This window comes from Myotis lucifugus, unplaced genomic scaffold, assembly GCF_000147115.1.
Source record: "Myotis lucifugus unplaced genomic scaffold, Myoluc2.0 scaffold_51, whole genome shotgun sequence".
In the NCBI taxonomy this organism is placed as follows: domain Eukaryota; kingdom Metazoa; phylum Chordata; class Mammalia; order Chiroptera; family Vespertilionidae; genus Myotis; species Myotis lucifugus.
In genome coordinates this window covers 2,343,666-2,357,248 of record NW_005871099.1, presented here as the reverse complement: position 1 = coordinate 2,357,248, position 13,583 = coordinate 2,343,666, and the positions used below count along the sequence as shown (strand labels likewise).

The window sequence follows — 13,583 nt, the reverse complement described above, 5'->3', positions numbered from 1 at the left end:
CCCACCCCAATTGGGGGTGAGGCCGGCCAGCCAACTGCCCACGATCCCTCCCCCTGGCCAGCCTGGCCCCATAGGGCCAATCGGGGCGGGCCAGCTGGACCCCACCCATGCATGAATTCATGCATCAGGCCTCTAGTGTTTTAATAAACTTCTTAATTTGAATAGTTTAAGATATACAGAAAGGTTGTAAAGATATTGCAAAGAGTTCCCATACACCCACACTCAGTTTCCTCTATATTAATAGCTTACATTAATATAGTATATTTGTCACAGTTACTAAGCCAATATTAACCCTTTGCACTCCGAACCATTCTGGACATTGGCTACCAGCTACTCAACGCTACTTTGCGGCGGAAACGTGCATTTACAGACCCTCGTATTATTTAGTATAATTTTGGAACCAAGTAACGTATTATAATGATATTGGACTTATATGAATTGGGTGACATCGAGGAATGTATATTTGCAAAAAAAAAACAATATTTTATTGTTTATAATTTTGTACAGTATGATAAGTTTTGTAACACTCCCCAATATGCATTGCAGGCTGATTAGTGCATGTTTGACAGTAATAAGTGGTTTGACGCCTGCCACCAGGTGTTTTCCTGTTAGAACACACAATGCAGTCCCGTTTTCTTTGTCCCACATCGGGAATATGTAGTTTATTGTTTAATCCGACACAAAACCCGCTGACATTTCTTGTATATATCTTAGTAATTTTACGATATTTTGATTTAATTTCTTGTGCCATTTCAAGATAAAACTTCAGGGAAACATGCATGTCTCAAAAAGTTGCGTTGAAATAACTCAATTCCCCGTAATCACTAATAAACTGCAATGTCCCCTGAGAGGGGACATCCGAGTGATATGCTAGAATTCCGATGTTCCCTGAGAGGGGACAGTGGAGTGCAAAGGGTTAATACATTATTATTCATGTATTAAAACACATATTTTACTCAGAGTTCCTTAGTTTTTACTCTAACATCCTTTTACTGCTCCAGGATTCTACCCAGTATACACATTACATTTAGGAAACTTTGAAGAAGCACAACTAATAATCACAGAATAGGTGAATGACTGAATGAATAAATATGTCTCAGAAAAGACACAGATGCTTCCAAATCCCTGAGGAAAAAGATCAGGATGTATAGCAAAGAAATGAAGTGGACCTACTTTCACTCCTAGTCCAAGAAAACTTCTCAGGGCTGAGAGATGAAGGCATTCTGAAATGTTACAAAATGCTTTTTCACAGTCAACCAGTATTAGATGTTTTCTCATCTGAACCCAATGATAGTACAATGTGTGACACCTTATATCATCAATAATAATTAAAAACAGATTAAATTTGTATGTTAAAAGATCGATAATTATATATAAATATCTTATCTAATCTACATATATAAAAGCCCAGCAACCAGAACAGAGGAACGACCAGAACGACCGGTGGCCATGACGCGCACTGCGGCAGCCAACCAGCCTGATACGGGCCCCAATTGGCCCCCAGAACCCCAATCGGGGGCGGGACCGGCCGGACCCACCTGTGCACGAATTCATGCACCAGGCCTCTAGCATAAAAATAATAGGTATAGAATGACATAATAGCTAGATATTTATGAATTTAAGTATACTTATCAAGACCAAGGCTGTCATTTGGAAACTTGAATAAATCACACCCTTCACCTGGGTGATGGAACTGAAGGGGGAAAAAATGAAAAAAGTAACATGAAAGTGACACTTTCTTTGTAGCATCATCCCAAACACTTAGCCCAGTGTTTCTCACGCTGAGGTGCATTGGGAGGCACCTGCAGGGCCTGTGAAAAGCAGCCCCAGGATCGCTGACTCAATAGGCCTGATCCAGCAGCTCCCAGGGGAGGCTGATGCAGCCCGTCTGGCCACTTTGTAGGGCACTGGTTTAACCCCAGCTTCTATCTCCTCGCTGCTCCTAGTTTGAAGAGGACCAGAGAAAATCATCAACAACATCAGCTCCTCTGCAATGGAATTCTACTCAGCCTTTCCTCAGGTGGCTTATGTAGCAGTGGCTCTGCCTATTAAAAAGTAAAATAAACCTTTATAATTTTGTCATTTGGACCATAACATGGAAGCCAACAACAATAAGTTTTGTTTGGCTTTTATTAAGAAGATATTAAACACCCAGCCTTTAATTATAGGCTTTAAAAATGATCTGAATAAGTCATTTTATTCTGTCCACAGGATCTTGCCAAAAATATAATCCTTGCCCTCAAGGATCTTAAAATATAGTTAAAGACAATCACATAAATTAGAGGATATTATAAGCCAACACAATATCATACATCTCCATGATACAGCTACATTTTCTACAACAATCACATGAGGTAGAAAGCCAGTATTCATTAGCCTCAAAAGTTCAATGATTTAGCAAGAAAAATACAGCATAAAATAGGAGACGCTGTGGATTCAAACCAGGATTTTAAAATTGTGTGCCCACACTCTTTCCACTAGAACATGCTAATAAAATTTCCAGAAGTGTTTTGGACAAATTAGTCACACTGGGAGGTCTGGTCAGGAGAGGAAAAGAGCCCCACTTTTCTAGAATTGAAAGGATCTCAGAAATCACATAGTCCATAATAAACTTTTGACTCAGGGTTAGGAAAAAAGCAATCAGGAGGCATAAATAGCTACACTGCAATGCTGTCAGCCTCTTTGACTGCAGTTCCACAGTGTATCTTGGGCTTTGAATTTAAAGCCCTCCTCAGTTCCCATTATTTCCTGGGAGGGAACTGGTCAGGAAGGGAAGAGTCAGTATCCTCAGATGACCTCTATTTTCTCCCTCTTTTATTCCCATTCCCTTTGCTGCTGTTCTTTTCTGGTTCTGAAATTGGTCCAAACACCTAAAATCGCCACTGTGACTTAGCCTGAAGGATACTATTCCTCTACTCCATCCTCTGAATAAAAACCCCGTTTCATTTTGGTTCCGATGAATTAAAACTCAAAACTCAGAAAAAACAAACCAAAACTGCATAGAAGTAGACAGGTTTACATAAATAATATTCCAGCTTAACTCAGGTATAGCCGCAGAGTGGATGGCAGACACTATTCCCTCCCATTCCGTACCCCAATTCCTTCCCTCTCCCATTCCCTACAGGCCCATGGTGCCTGGGAGCACCAGCTTCGTGCTGGAGACCTAGGCCAGACAGAGGACAAGTGCCAGGTAGCTCGTCAGCTATTCTTCCAGCGTTCATTTCCGAAGTCATGAACTTCAACAAATTTTGAATGACTAATGAGTGCAATTAAATTTTAAACATCACATGTTCTATTCATTGACTTAAACAACAAAAAATAAAACATTGAAGGTAAACTGAGGACCAATAAATACATATCATTCACTGACAATATGTTTTCTTTCCACTTCTGGTTTCAGATGAGGTAGGAAAAAAAATATCTATCTGGAAAAGAAAGTCGGGGAGGAGAAAAAGAGGGGAAGGGGGGTGGTGACAACACAGGTGGGCAATCAAAGAATGAGGCGATAAAAAAAAAAAGGAAGGGGGAGTGGTCATCACCCAGGAACAACAAGTGCATCAACAAGTAGATTTAGATCAGTCATTGTCAGGGTTGGTGGTAGGTGCTAAATGGATGGAGCCTAGAGGCTTTTTAAAAGGGCAGTGAAAATGCTCTGTATGATACCATCAAGATGGGTACATGTCATTACATATTTGTCCGAATCTATGGAATGTACAACACCAAGACTAAACCCTGAGATCAACTAGGGACTGTGGGTGATTAAGATGTGTTAATGTAGGTTCCTCCATTGTAAGAAATGTGTCACACTGGTGGGGGCTGTTGATAATGGGGAGGCTATGCATGTGTGAGGGCAGGGGGATTTGGGAAATCTTTGTTTCTTCCTCTTAATTTTGCTGTGAACCTAAAACTTCTAAAAAAAAAGTCTTGAAAAATTGGGGGGCAGGGGGGGGTAGATTTAAAAGCAACCACAACAAAAGAACACTGATTGCAGATGAGAGAATATGGCTGGTGTGTCGGGAGGATGTCTGGAGGCCCCCGCTGCTTCACTACAATGGAACACTGAGGGGCATGATGGTGAATAGGCGGAGAAAGCCCTAGCCTTTCTCCAAATGTATGTTTTACCAAAGGAGCCATAAATAGTTGTTTGGGATTCCTTAGTTCCCTTGGTACTCTTCACCCCACCCCCATCAGATTTCCCTGTAAAGACACTGCTCGAAATCATTTGTTTTAGTCATATACCCACTTAATAGCATTGACTGAACACCTACAAAGTGTCAGGAACTGTGCCCTGCACCAGGCATCTTACCTGTTTGTCAGGGGGAAGGTAGAGCAGAAAGCTTTCTTTCACTTTCAAAGCAAACACCACATGCTGGGCCAGTAGCTGTAGGCCACTGTTTAGTTTAACTTTTTACAGGGTGGTCTGGCTTTAGTAATATTCCTTCTTTTGTGCTTCACAAAGCAGGGTCTACAATTACCTTTGTTAGTAACTTGTTTACTTTGCGATTTTGGTCTGCTGTCTCCAAGGTTCCATCCAAGTTCTACCTCTCCTTAAATTATCAACAAAATTCTACAGTAACTTACAGCCATGAGAGATGCCAATATCCCTTGTTCTTTCTAGTTAGCTATTCCATCAGGAGCTGGATTTCATAAAAGAAACATCTTTGCTTTCAAGTAAAAAAAAAAAAATCTGATGATGAAGGATCTTCCCTTGTTTTAAATTACAAATTAATAATTAACTCATGATTGCTTTCTAACTAAAGAAGGAGAGCAGAGTAGGCCAATTCTCTCCGAACCTCTTCTGATTCATTGAGTATCTTAAGAAAAGCTTCCGAAGGGTTAAGTTTTTGCCACAGAAATTTGCATTATCTCATGTAATCCTTTCAGGGTGCTGCAAGTGATATATTTCCCCATTTTAAAGATGAGAAAATTATACTCAGGAAAGAGAAGTAACTTGCTCAGGCCATACAGCCAGAAGCAAGATTCACATTAGGTATGCCTCATCCAAAGTCTAGAGTTTTTAGGCATTGAAATTAGAATGTGAGTGTTTTGTCCATAATACCTGGACCTAAACTAGTTTTCTACATGCACTTTGCCAAGGCTGTGAGCTAAATCTCTGAGCAGAGAGCAGTGATATCTGAGAGTTTAGTTACCAGGGAAAGAAGTGGAAATACATTTCCAAACCTCAGAAATCAGGCAAATCATGGATTTCTCTCTCTCCTTTATTTTCCCTATACTAATAGTGGAGACAAGATTACCAGGAAATGGGGCCACTTAGTGGGAGGATTCTATACCAGCCATTAGAACGAAGGCAGCTGAAAACTTGAGTCATAAATTGCCTTAGCCACCACCATGGTCCTATGAAATCAAGTTATGAATTCCACGGACATTTTGGTTCTTGAAATCACCACGTTCTTTGACAGAAAATGTTCTCTCAATATCAGAGACTGTCACACTTGGCTCAAATGTGGTATTAACATATCCTTTTCATTCCTAGTCCAGAAAAGCCAGCCTATAAAATATCCAGTCTTATCATTATCAACCTTATCCCGAGTATAAAAAATACTGATATTTATAGTTTATCTTATACTTCAAATGTTATTTAAAACCCCACTGTGAAAAAAAGTCATTAAAATAATCATCACCCTTTGTATAATTTATATAATATTCCAAAGTGTCAGGTGTTGTACTAAAGACTACTAGCAACTGTTGGCCCTGTCTATCGAAACCAAGAAGACAATCTTAATCTTCACTATGCACCTTTTGGGAAATGTTGAAGTGGTATAATTTCCGTTATGTTTTATTTTATGTCTCTGAGAATGAACTCACAAGAGCGCTTTAACACTGCAGTGGCTATGTATGATGGTGCATGCAAAGTGCCATTTCTGGATTCCTGCTGACTAAATTCCTCTACTAAACCACTGTCTAGTTTTACACAAAAAGACGAAGGAGTCAGTGCCTACATGCTCTTTTATTAAGAACCCCCAATGATGACTCCAGTAGATAGTTTTGATGAAATACAACTGGCTCAACTGATGGTTAACGATCATTCTCACCAGCAATGACCAATTTGATGTTTGGAGCCTTATTATGTTGTCATAGAACTGAGGCCACCGAGTGATCTGATCCCATACAGAAAGAGAGGCCCTCCCCATGAAGTGCTCTTAGGCTAAGTAACAAAGCCAACAAGGACAGCAAAATAATAATATGGCAGCACAAATTTTTGACAGAATATTTCATTGTAACAACATGATTGTTGCATATATTGATTAGTCAAAGAAGTATTGGTTCTTTATTATATACTAGAGGCCTGATGCACGAAATTCATGTAAGGGCCTTGGCCCTGGCCCCTGCCTGCCGCCGCCACGGCCGGGGGCCTCTGCCACCTCTGCCGTGATCCCTGCCCGCTGCGGCTTTGTCTGGAAGGAAGGACGTCTGGAAGGATGTCCAGTCTAATTAGCATATTATGCTTTTATTATTATAGATTAGTATAGATGGGACACTGTCCTCAAAACATTTTTAAGAAATGATTTTATACTAAACTAGAGGCCTGGTGCATGAAATTCATGCACAGGGAGGAGGTTCCCTCAGCCTGGTCTGTACCCTCTCAAAATCTGGGACCCCTCAGTGGATGTCTGACTGCTGGTTTAGGCCCGATCCCACAGGGATCCCGGGACTGCTGGCTCCTAACCACTGTGCCTGCCTGCCTGATTGCCCCTAACCCCTCTGCCTGCCTGCCTGAGCACCTCTAACTGCTTGCCTGCCTGCCTGATCGCCTCTAACCACTCGCCTGCCTGCCTGAGTGCCCCTAACCACTTGCCTACCTGCCTGATCACCCCTAACTGCTCACCTGCTTGCCTGATCACCGCTAACCACCTCTGCCTCGCCCCCGCCACTGCAGCTTTGTCTGGAAGGATGTCTGGAATGACATCCAGAAGGTCATTTGGCTGTCCAGTCTAATTAGCATATTATGCTTTTATTATTATAGATTATTGTTAGTCCAGAATTGGCCCAGTTCATTTATAAATTCCACTTACTGCTTTTCTTAACTCTGACCTCCCCTCACCCTGTTTCTATGCTAAAGGATAATTGTTTTCCCAATGTAATACCCAACATCCAAATAAGAACTAAATATATCATAAAGCCATTCAGAGGCTTTTGTATATCCAGAAACACTTCTGTGATGCACAGGCAATATTTTTCTTTAACAAATATAAAAATACAAAGAACAGCACTATCTAAATTCTTACATAGATTTCTTCTACAGAATGTATATTCTGTGTAAACCAAACTCAACAAAACATATTGTAATTTCTTTCATCTTACCCTGTGGCTTAAAAAACAAAACAAAACACCAAAAAGCTGTTTTCTAATAAATACACTGCTTAATTCTCACTGATTCTCCCTAATGGAGATCTGGGCGTGAAAGTTTATATTTACTCCTGGGTCCTATTTTAACTACTTTCTTTATGAATCATGCCTTATGACCAGTTTTTATTTATTAACCACACAGAGATGTGTGACTAATGTCACTATTGATACTACCTCCTTACTGGCTGGAGAAACAAAGCTATGAGCTGGGTCAGGAAAAACTGGCTCAGTCACTGCCTCTTTTTTATTTGCCCTAGATATACAATACCACAGCCTTCAGTGTGATCGTTCAAAACATATATATTATATATATATATATATATATCTATATATACCCCCCCCCCCATTGTCCTTCTTCTAAAATTATCTCAATTTTTTCCATATAAATAAAAAATTCTAAAACACATCATATAAAGTGAATGTGAATAATAAATGAATATATGCACACTTTTAAATATATATATATATTTTTGTTGATTTCAGAGATGAAGGGAGAGGGAGAGAGAGATAGAAACATCAATGATGAGAAAGAATCATTGATCAGCTGCCTCCTGCACACCCCCCACTGGGGATCAAGCCCTAAACCCGGGCATATACCCTAACCAGAAATCAAACCATCATCTCCTGATTCATAGGTTGATAATTAACCACTGAGCCACACCGGCCAGGCTATGCACACTTTTATAGTAAAAAAATAGTGGCTGTGAATCTTGCAAAAATGCACAGGTGATATAATCATCTTCTAAATTATATCTAGAGGCCAAAGGGATGGAAAATGGAATTTGGAGTGAATGCAATCTATCAAGAGAAACCATACATTTTATGCTCATTAAGACCAAGTTCTGTCTTCTATATTAGCATTATCTTTGCACTTATTTTTATTGACTTTTTAAGAGAGAGAGGAAAGGAGAGGGAGAGAGACAGACATCTTTGAGAAATATCAATCACCGATAGGCTGTCTCCTGTATGCCCCCTACTGGGGATCAAGCCCACATACCAGGCATGTGCCCTGACTGAAAATCCAACCAGTGACCTCTTGGTACATAGGATGATGCTGAACCAACTGAGCCACACCGGATATATTGATATCCAAACTCATGCCATTCCCAAAGGTTTTTCTCTGTCGGACACACTTCTTTTCAACCTTCTCAGTTTATAGCAGTCTTCAGGAAACATTAATAATGTAATTTTTAGATTATAAATTGCTTTCACAGATATTGTTGCTCTATTTAATTCTCTCAGAAACCCAGTAAGATGCACAGGGAAAGCATCATCACTATCCCTGTTCTCAAATTAAGGAAGCTGAAGCACAATTACCATTAGTATAAGTGGAAGGACTTGAGCTAGAGTAGAGATGTCTGACTTCAAATTCTGAGCTCTCTGAGCCACGAGAAATCTGTATTAATTGCTTATAATATCCATATACACTAACACTCTCTATCGCACTTTCGATATGTATGGATATATATTCGATGCTCAAATCTACATTTATAATGGCTGCATATTTCAGGAATGGTCTCCTGCCATATCCATGCCTTTATTTAGCTATCTTTTCATTGAACTTCCTGGGAGAACATCCTCTGCTTAAGCAGCCATTCTCCCTTGGCTTCTGGGATCGCGCCGTTCCTTACTGGGGCTTTGAACACCAACCCATTTGTCAACCTCCCTTGATTGAATTTCTGGGGCTTTCCGTGTGCATTGGGATTTCTTCTATGACATGCGGCTTTGCTCCTTTGTTGTTTTCTTCTTTGAGCTCCATTATCTGGAAGGTTATTTTTGTCTTCCCTGTAACCTCATTAATGCAGGATGGTGAAAGATAAGGAGAGAGCAGACATCAACAGAGGGAAGTGGCTGAATCCACCAGGACTCTTCTCTCTTTATTCCCCCTTTCCTTCATTTTTGTCATGGGGATCATAGCTATTTTTCAAGGAAATTCTTGGGGCAGAATAGTATAAATCTATATTAATTACATCAATATTAGCCTCTGTAGGGTATGTGCTATAAAGTTGGCTATAATGTTTAAATATTCATAAATTTTTAAATGCTTGCTGTTAATCTCGCTCACATCTTTATTACTGAAAATTCTTACAGAGCAGGACAAAAAATCCTGCCATTTCAATCCTTGCTATGTCTTTATTTGTTAACTCCATTTATCTTGTACCTATACAATACATTAAAAGATATATGGCCCTCGCCAGTTTGGCTCAGTGGATAGAGCATTGGCCTGCAGACTGAAGGGTCCCAGGTTCCATTCTGGTCAAGGGCACATGCCCAGGTTGTGGGCTGGATCCTCAGTGTGGGGCCTGCAGGAGGCAGCCAATCAATGATTCTCTCGCATCATTGATGTTTCTATCTCTCACTCTCCCTTCCTCTCTGAAATCAATAAAAAATATTTTTTTAAAAAGATATATGCAATTCCCCAACAAGAGTAAATATCTCATCTTTTTATTCACTAGCCTTGCCCTATTTTAGCACATTTACTGAAGAGTTGAGTAGAGGGTGTATGCAGTAAAAAGAGGGAGGAATGTGGGCAGAGAGCAGTGGGAAGTAGATAGAAGATGCTTCATATCTGATACCAACTTTCTGCCCTGGCTCCCCCATTCTTTGCCTCCTCCCCCCTTTTAGTCCTAATGGTCTCTTCTCAAGCTCTGTTTAAGAACATGCCACTTTCAAAGATAGAGATGGGTAGAGAAGAGAGAAAAAGAGAATTCTTGGGCTTTTTTTCTGAATATATTTTTATATTATATAAGCTTTGTATATGACTCTTCGGGAAGAGACACTAGGCTTGTGGTTTCAAAAATCACCTTGACAATGAAGGATACAAGAAAAATGCTTGTCCTTCTCGGACATGGCCTAGACCACAGCTATGAAGTGAATCCTTAGATTAACCCCGTAGGCCACCCCCAGGCAGGTGGGGTCAGGCAGCAGAGCAGAGGTGCTACGTTCCTTGTATCTAGTGCCTCTTATGTTGAAGGATCATGCACCTGCTTATAATATTAAGCACCTAATTCATCAACTACTGAAATGTTACCATTTTTATATCATTTAAGGTAGCAAGAGATTATACTATGAAATATCATTCTCTTAATTTTCAGATACTTCTAAATGTCCATTGAATTCCAGAGTGTAGACAGGTAAATGTGCTCTTCATACTTCATTGATGGGACTGCACATTCCTGCTCTGGTCGTTCATTGGCTTTCCCTCTCACAGAGGCACCTGTGGTGCAGCAGGCATTTGCTGCTGCATCCACAGTGTGATCTCGCAGCTGCCTTTGCTAACTAAACTGCACAGGTGAGAACAATTCTATTTTCAGGCAACCTTAACACTGTCTTTGTATAAAAGCACAATATTGCACCTATTCAGCTAGTGTCAGTGAAGCCAAAGGGAAATCTTGTGGGAGTTTTCAGTCTAGTGTACACATAGATACTAGCAGTTCTACTCCCACACCATTTAAGACAACTCATACAATAAGTTTCAGTTATTCCTTTGATTAGGAGAGATTGAGTGAGGGTGAGCCCAATAACTATATTATGCATTGCATTTCATTGCATTAGAGAGTTTTGGTATTCTCTGACCAAATTAGTATCCCTCTAATGAACTATTATAATGAGATTTCTTTGAAAACATATTGATATTGATCTATCAAAAAATAAGAACCCTAATAATGATGTTAATTCCAGGCATAGCAGAAATGGTAGCTTGCCAAAACTGACAGCTTATCCACTTGTTTACATAAGAAAAATAATCCATTTATTATGCTTTTTTCTGACATCCTTACTTGTTCATATTCCATCACATCAAATTTCTACATATGGATATATTTGATCATTCCTTCCTAGAAATATGCATTTTGATACATACCATGATACATCTTCCCAAATCAAATGATGTATACTAATGCTAAACACTGTATTTTAAATAGTTTACCAATTTAGTGTCAATGTGTCTCTTAAATTCATATTACCTACTGGAGAGTGTTATAGGAAATCTATTTAAACTAAAAAAAAAATCCACAGATTTTAGCTATTCTAAAAATGAGAAATTTCTATAGTCAACATTAAAAGACAAAAAGATCAATCATGTCATTTAAAACTGAGACAGGCCTTCCTTTTTGTTTCTCCTACTGATGAACATTACACCTTTATTTTAAAAATACAGATTTCTGTTCTTCCTACAAGGAGGGAGGGTGGGGGAAGGGGGGAGGGGAGGGGACAGGCAATTTGAAAGCTTACACAATTGAAAAATGGTTCTTATGTAATTCTTGTTGTTGCATCTATTATCTGTCTCAAGGGTTGGTAATAATAAATACTTATTTTCTGAAAATTTATTCCAAATTTCTTTTAAGTCAGCAAAGTCACTTTCTCAGAGTGTGGGTTTTGTTTGTTGCTTATTTATTTGTTTCTTTAAGGAAGAATCACCAAATCTATTCATGACTGGCTTTTACTGATCCTGATGCAAAAGCTGTTGTTTGATCATTTATTTATGACTAAAAGCTGCTTTAAAAGACATAGTTGCACAATAAAATATTTAAGCACTCTGATAGATCAGCAGGTAAGCAATATGAACTTATATTAAAAAGAATAGATACTAATGAATAGTCTCTAATATTTTAACCAATAGATATCAGTTTACAAGAATTGCAGATAAACTCTGGATTTATTTTTATTTTTTTGCCACACACACAAAAAAATTCTAATAATTAATTCAACAAGAAAGCTAATTCATTTCAGTTGTTAGTCATTTCAATTACAGCACTTTGTTATCCTGAGTAGGAAATCATTTTGCTTCTCAAGAATTTTCTCCTCCTCTCCCCATTATGGACAAAACAACAAAACCAGTTGCACCTCTATTTCTAAAGCCCTTGTTTTCCCCAAATTGGTATTTAGATACCAACTAATAACTTGGTGGATTCAGCCCCTCAAGGCTATTAACAACTTGATCCCTCCCCCCTTCTGTGGTGTCTGCTGGTGAGTGAAGTTCTCACTAACAAAACCTAATACTTACAAGACAAAAATAACAGCTGGAAGTTGGCACGTGATTGTGCACTACCTTCCCTTCAGCCCTGGCAAGTGTGACAGACCAATGATCAGTACCCAGAATCCGAAGTCAGTTTTGCAATCCTTGCTCAGGTGCATGTTAGGGTCTGTGAAACCAGAGATCTATGTGGAATGACTTGAATTTTATTTCTTTTGATCGAAAGGATCTGAAAAGGCGACCTACCTTTATGGGTCAGGCGTAACCGGGGCTGAGCGGTGTCAGCTGTGTGCCCTCCCGTCCAGAGCTCCAGCAAGTAAGCCCACAGGAGCCAGGTGAGAAGGGAGCCGGGCGATGCCATGCTGCCGCTCCCCCGGCCAGCCCTCCGATCCTCAGTGGCAGGCGGTCTGAGTTTCACTTAGGACTCCCCTCCGGGGGCAGCGTGGGAGAGGCTTTGTCAGAAATCGCACGCCTTGTCATCAGAAAGCACAGTCCCAAAGTGCCATTTGTCAGGCGGTATTTGGATATGCAAAACCTTTCTTTCCCCCCGGACAGTTGTTTATAAGCCCGGAGCAAGAGGACATTCCAAGGAGCGAGTCTTCAGAGCCATGCCCTGCGCTCTCTCCGGGAGCGACGCGGTCGAGCCAGAGAGAAACTGGGTTTTGCAGTCACTTCTGCAAGCAGTTGGTTCAGCCAGGAGCCCCCGGCACACGCACTGCCTTCCTCCTCCGGGGAGCGCTCCTCTCCCGGCTCCCCGAAGCCTCTCACAGTCCGCCTCTTGCACCGACTTGCCAAACAGCTCGCTTTCATTCACCTTTCACCCTGCTAATTAAAAACAAGATGTGCCATTCCCACCAGGAGTTGCCGATCCACCCTGCAGGGATGCGGAGCTGTCAGCGAGCTGAGCCGTGTTTGCGGGGAAAGTTCAGGCAGGGTTGAGCGTGCTGGCTGTTTTCTAGGAAGTGTTTCTGCTGCACGTGCCCCGCTCCCCCCGCCCTCCCGGTGTCAGGCCCGCCACTCCCTCCGCCTGGAGGCAAGTCCGCCCAGTGATGGGGAAGGGGGTCGGGAGGGAGAATGGTATAGAACAGGCGGGTGGTTTCAGAATAGGTCACAGAAGAGGATGTTGTGTCAGGGAGGGCTTGTAAATGCCCAGTCACCAAGAGTAACCCTTGAATAAATACAAATTCACTCTAAGGCCTCCATTGGTCACCATCTAGTATCAAAATTGATTTTTTTTTAG

General features: G+C 40.7%; 1 protein-coding gene across 4 annotated transcripts in view; it reads right to left on the bottom strand.

The window, feature by feature from the left end:
* The window catches only part of SEMA3E (semaphorin 3E), a 263,371-nt gene extending 250,076 nt beyond the window's left edge, over window positions 1-13,295 (bottom strand). For all 4 annotated transcript variants that reach the window (XM_023753779.1, XM_023753780.1, XM_006088682.3 and 1 more), the window contains exon 1: window positions 12,590-13,295. In XM_023753779.1, the coding sequence (XP_023609547.1) occupies window positions 12,590-12,704 (115 nt within the window). In that variant the 5' untranslated portion in view covers window positions 12,705-13,295. The remainder of the gene's footprint in view (window positions 1-12,589) is intronic.
* Window positions 13,296-13,583: the final 288 nt, after the last annotated feature.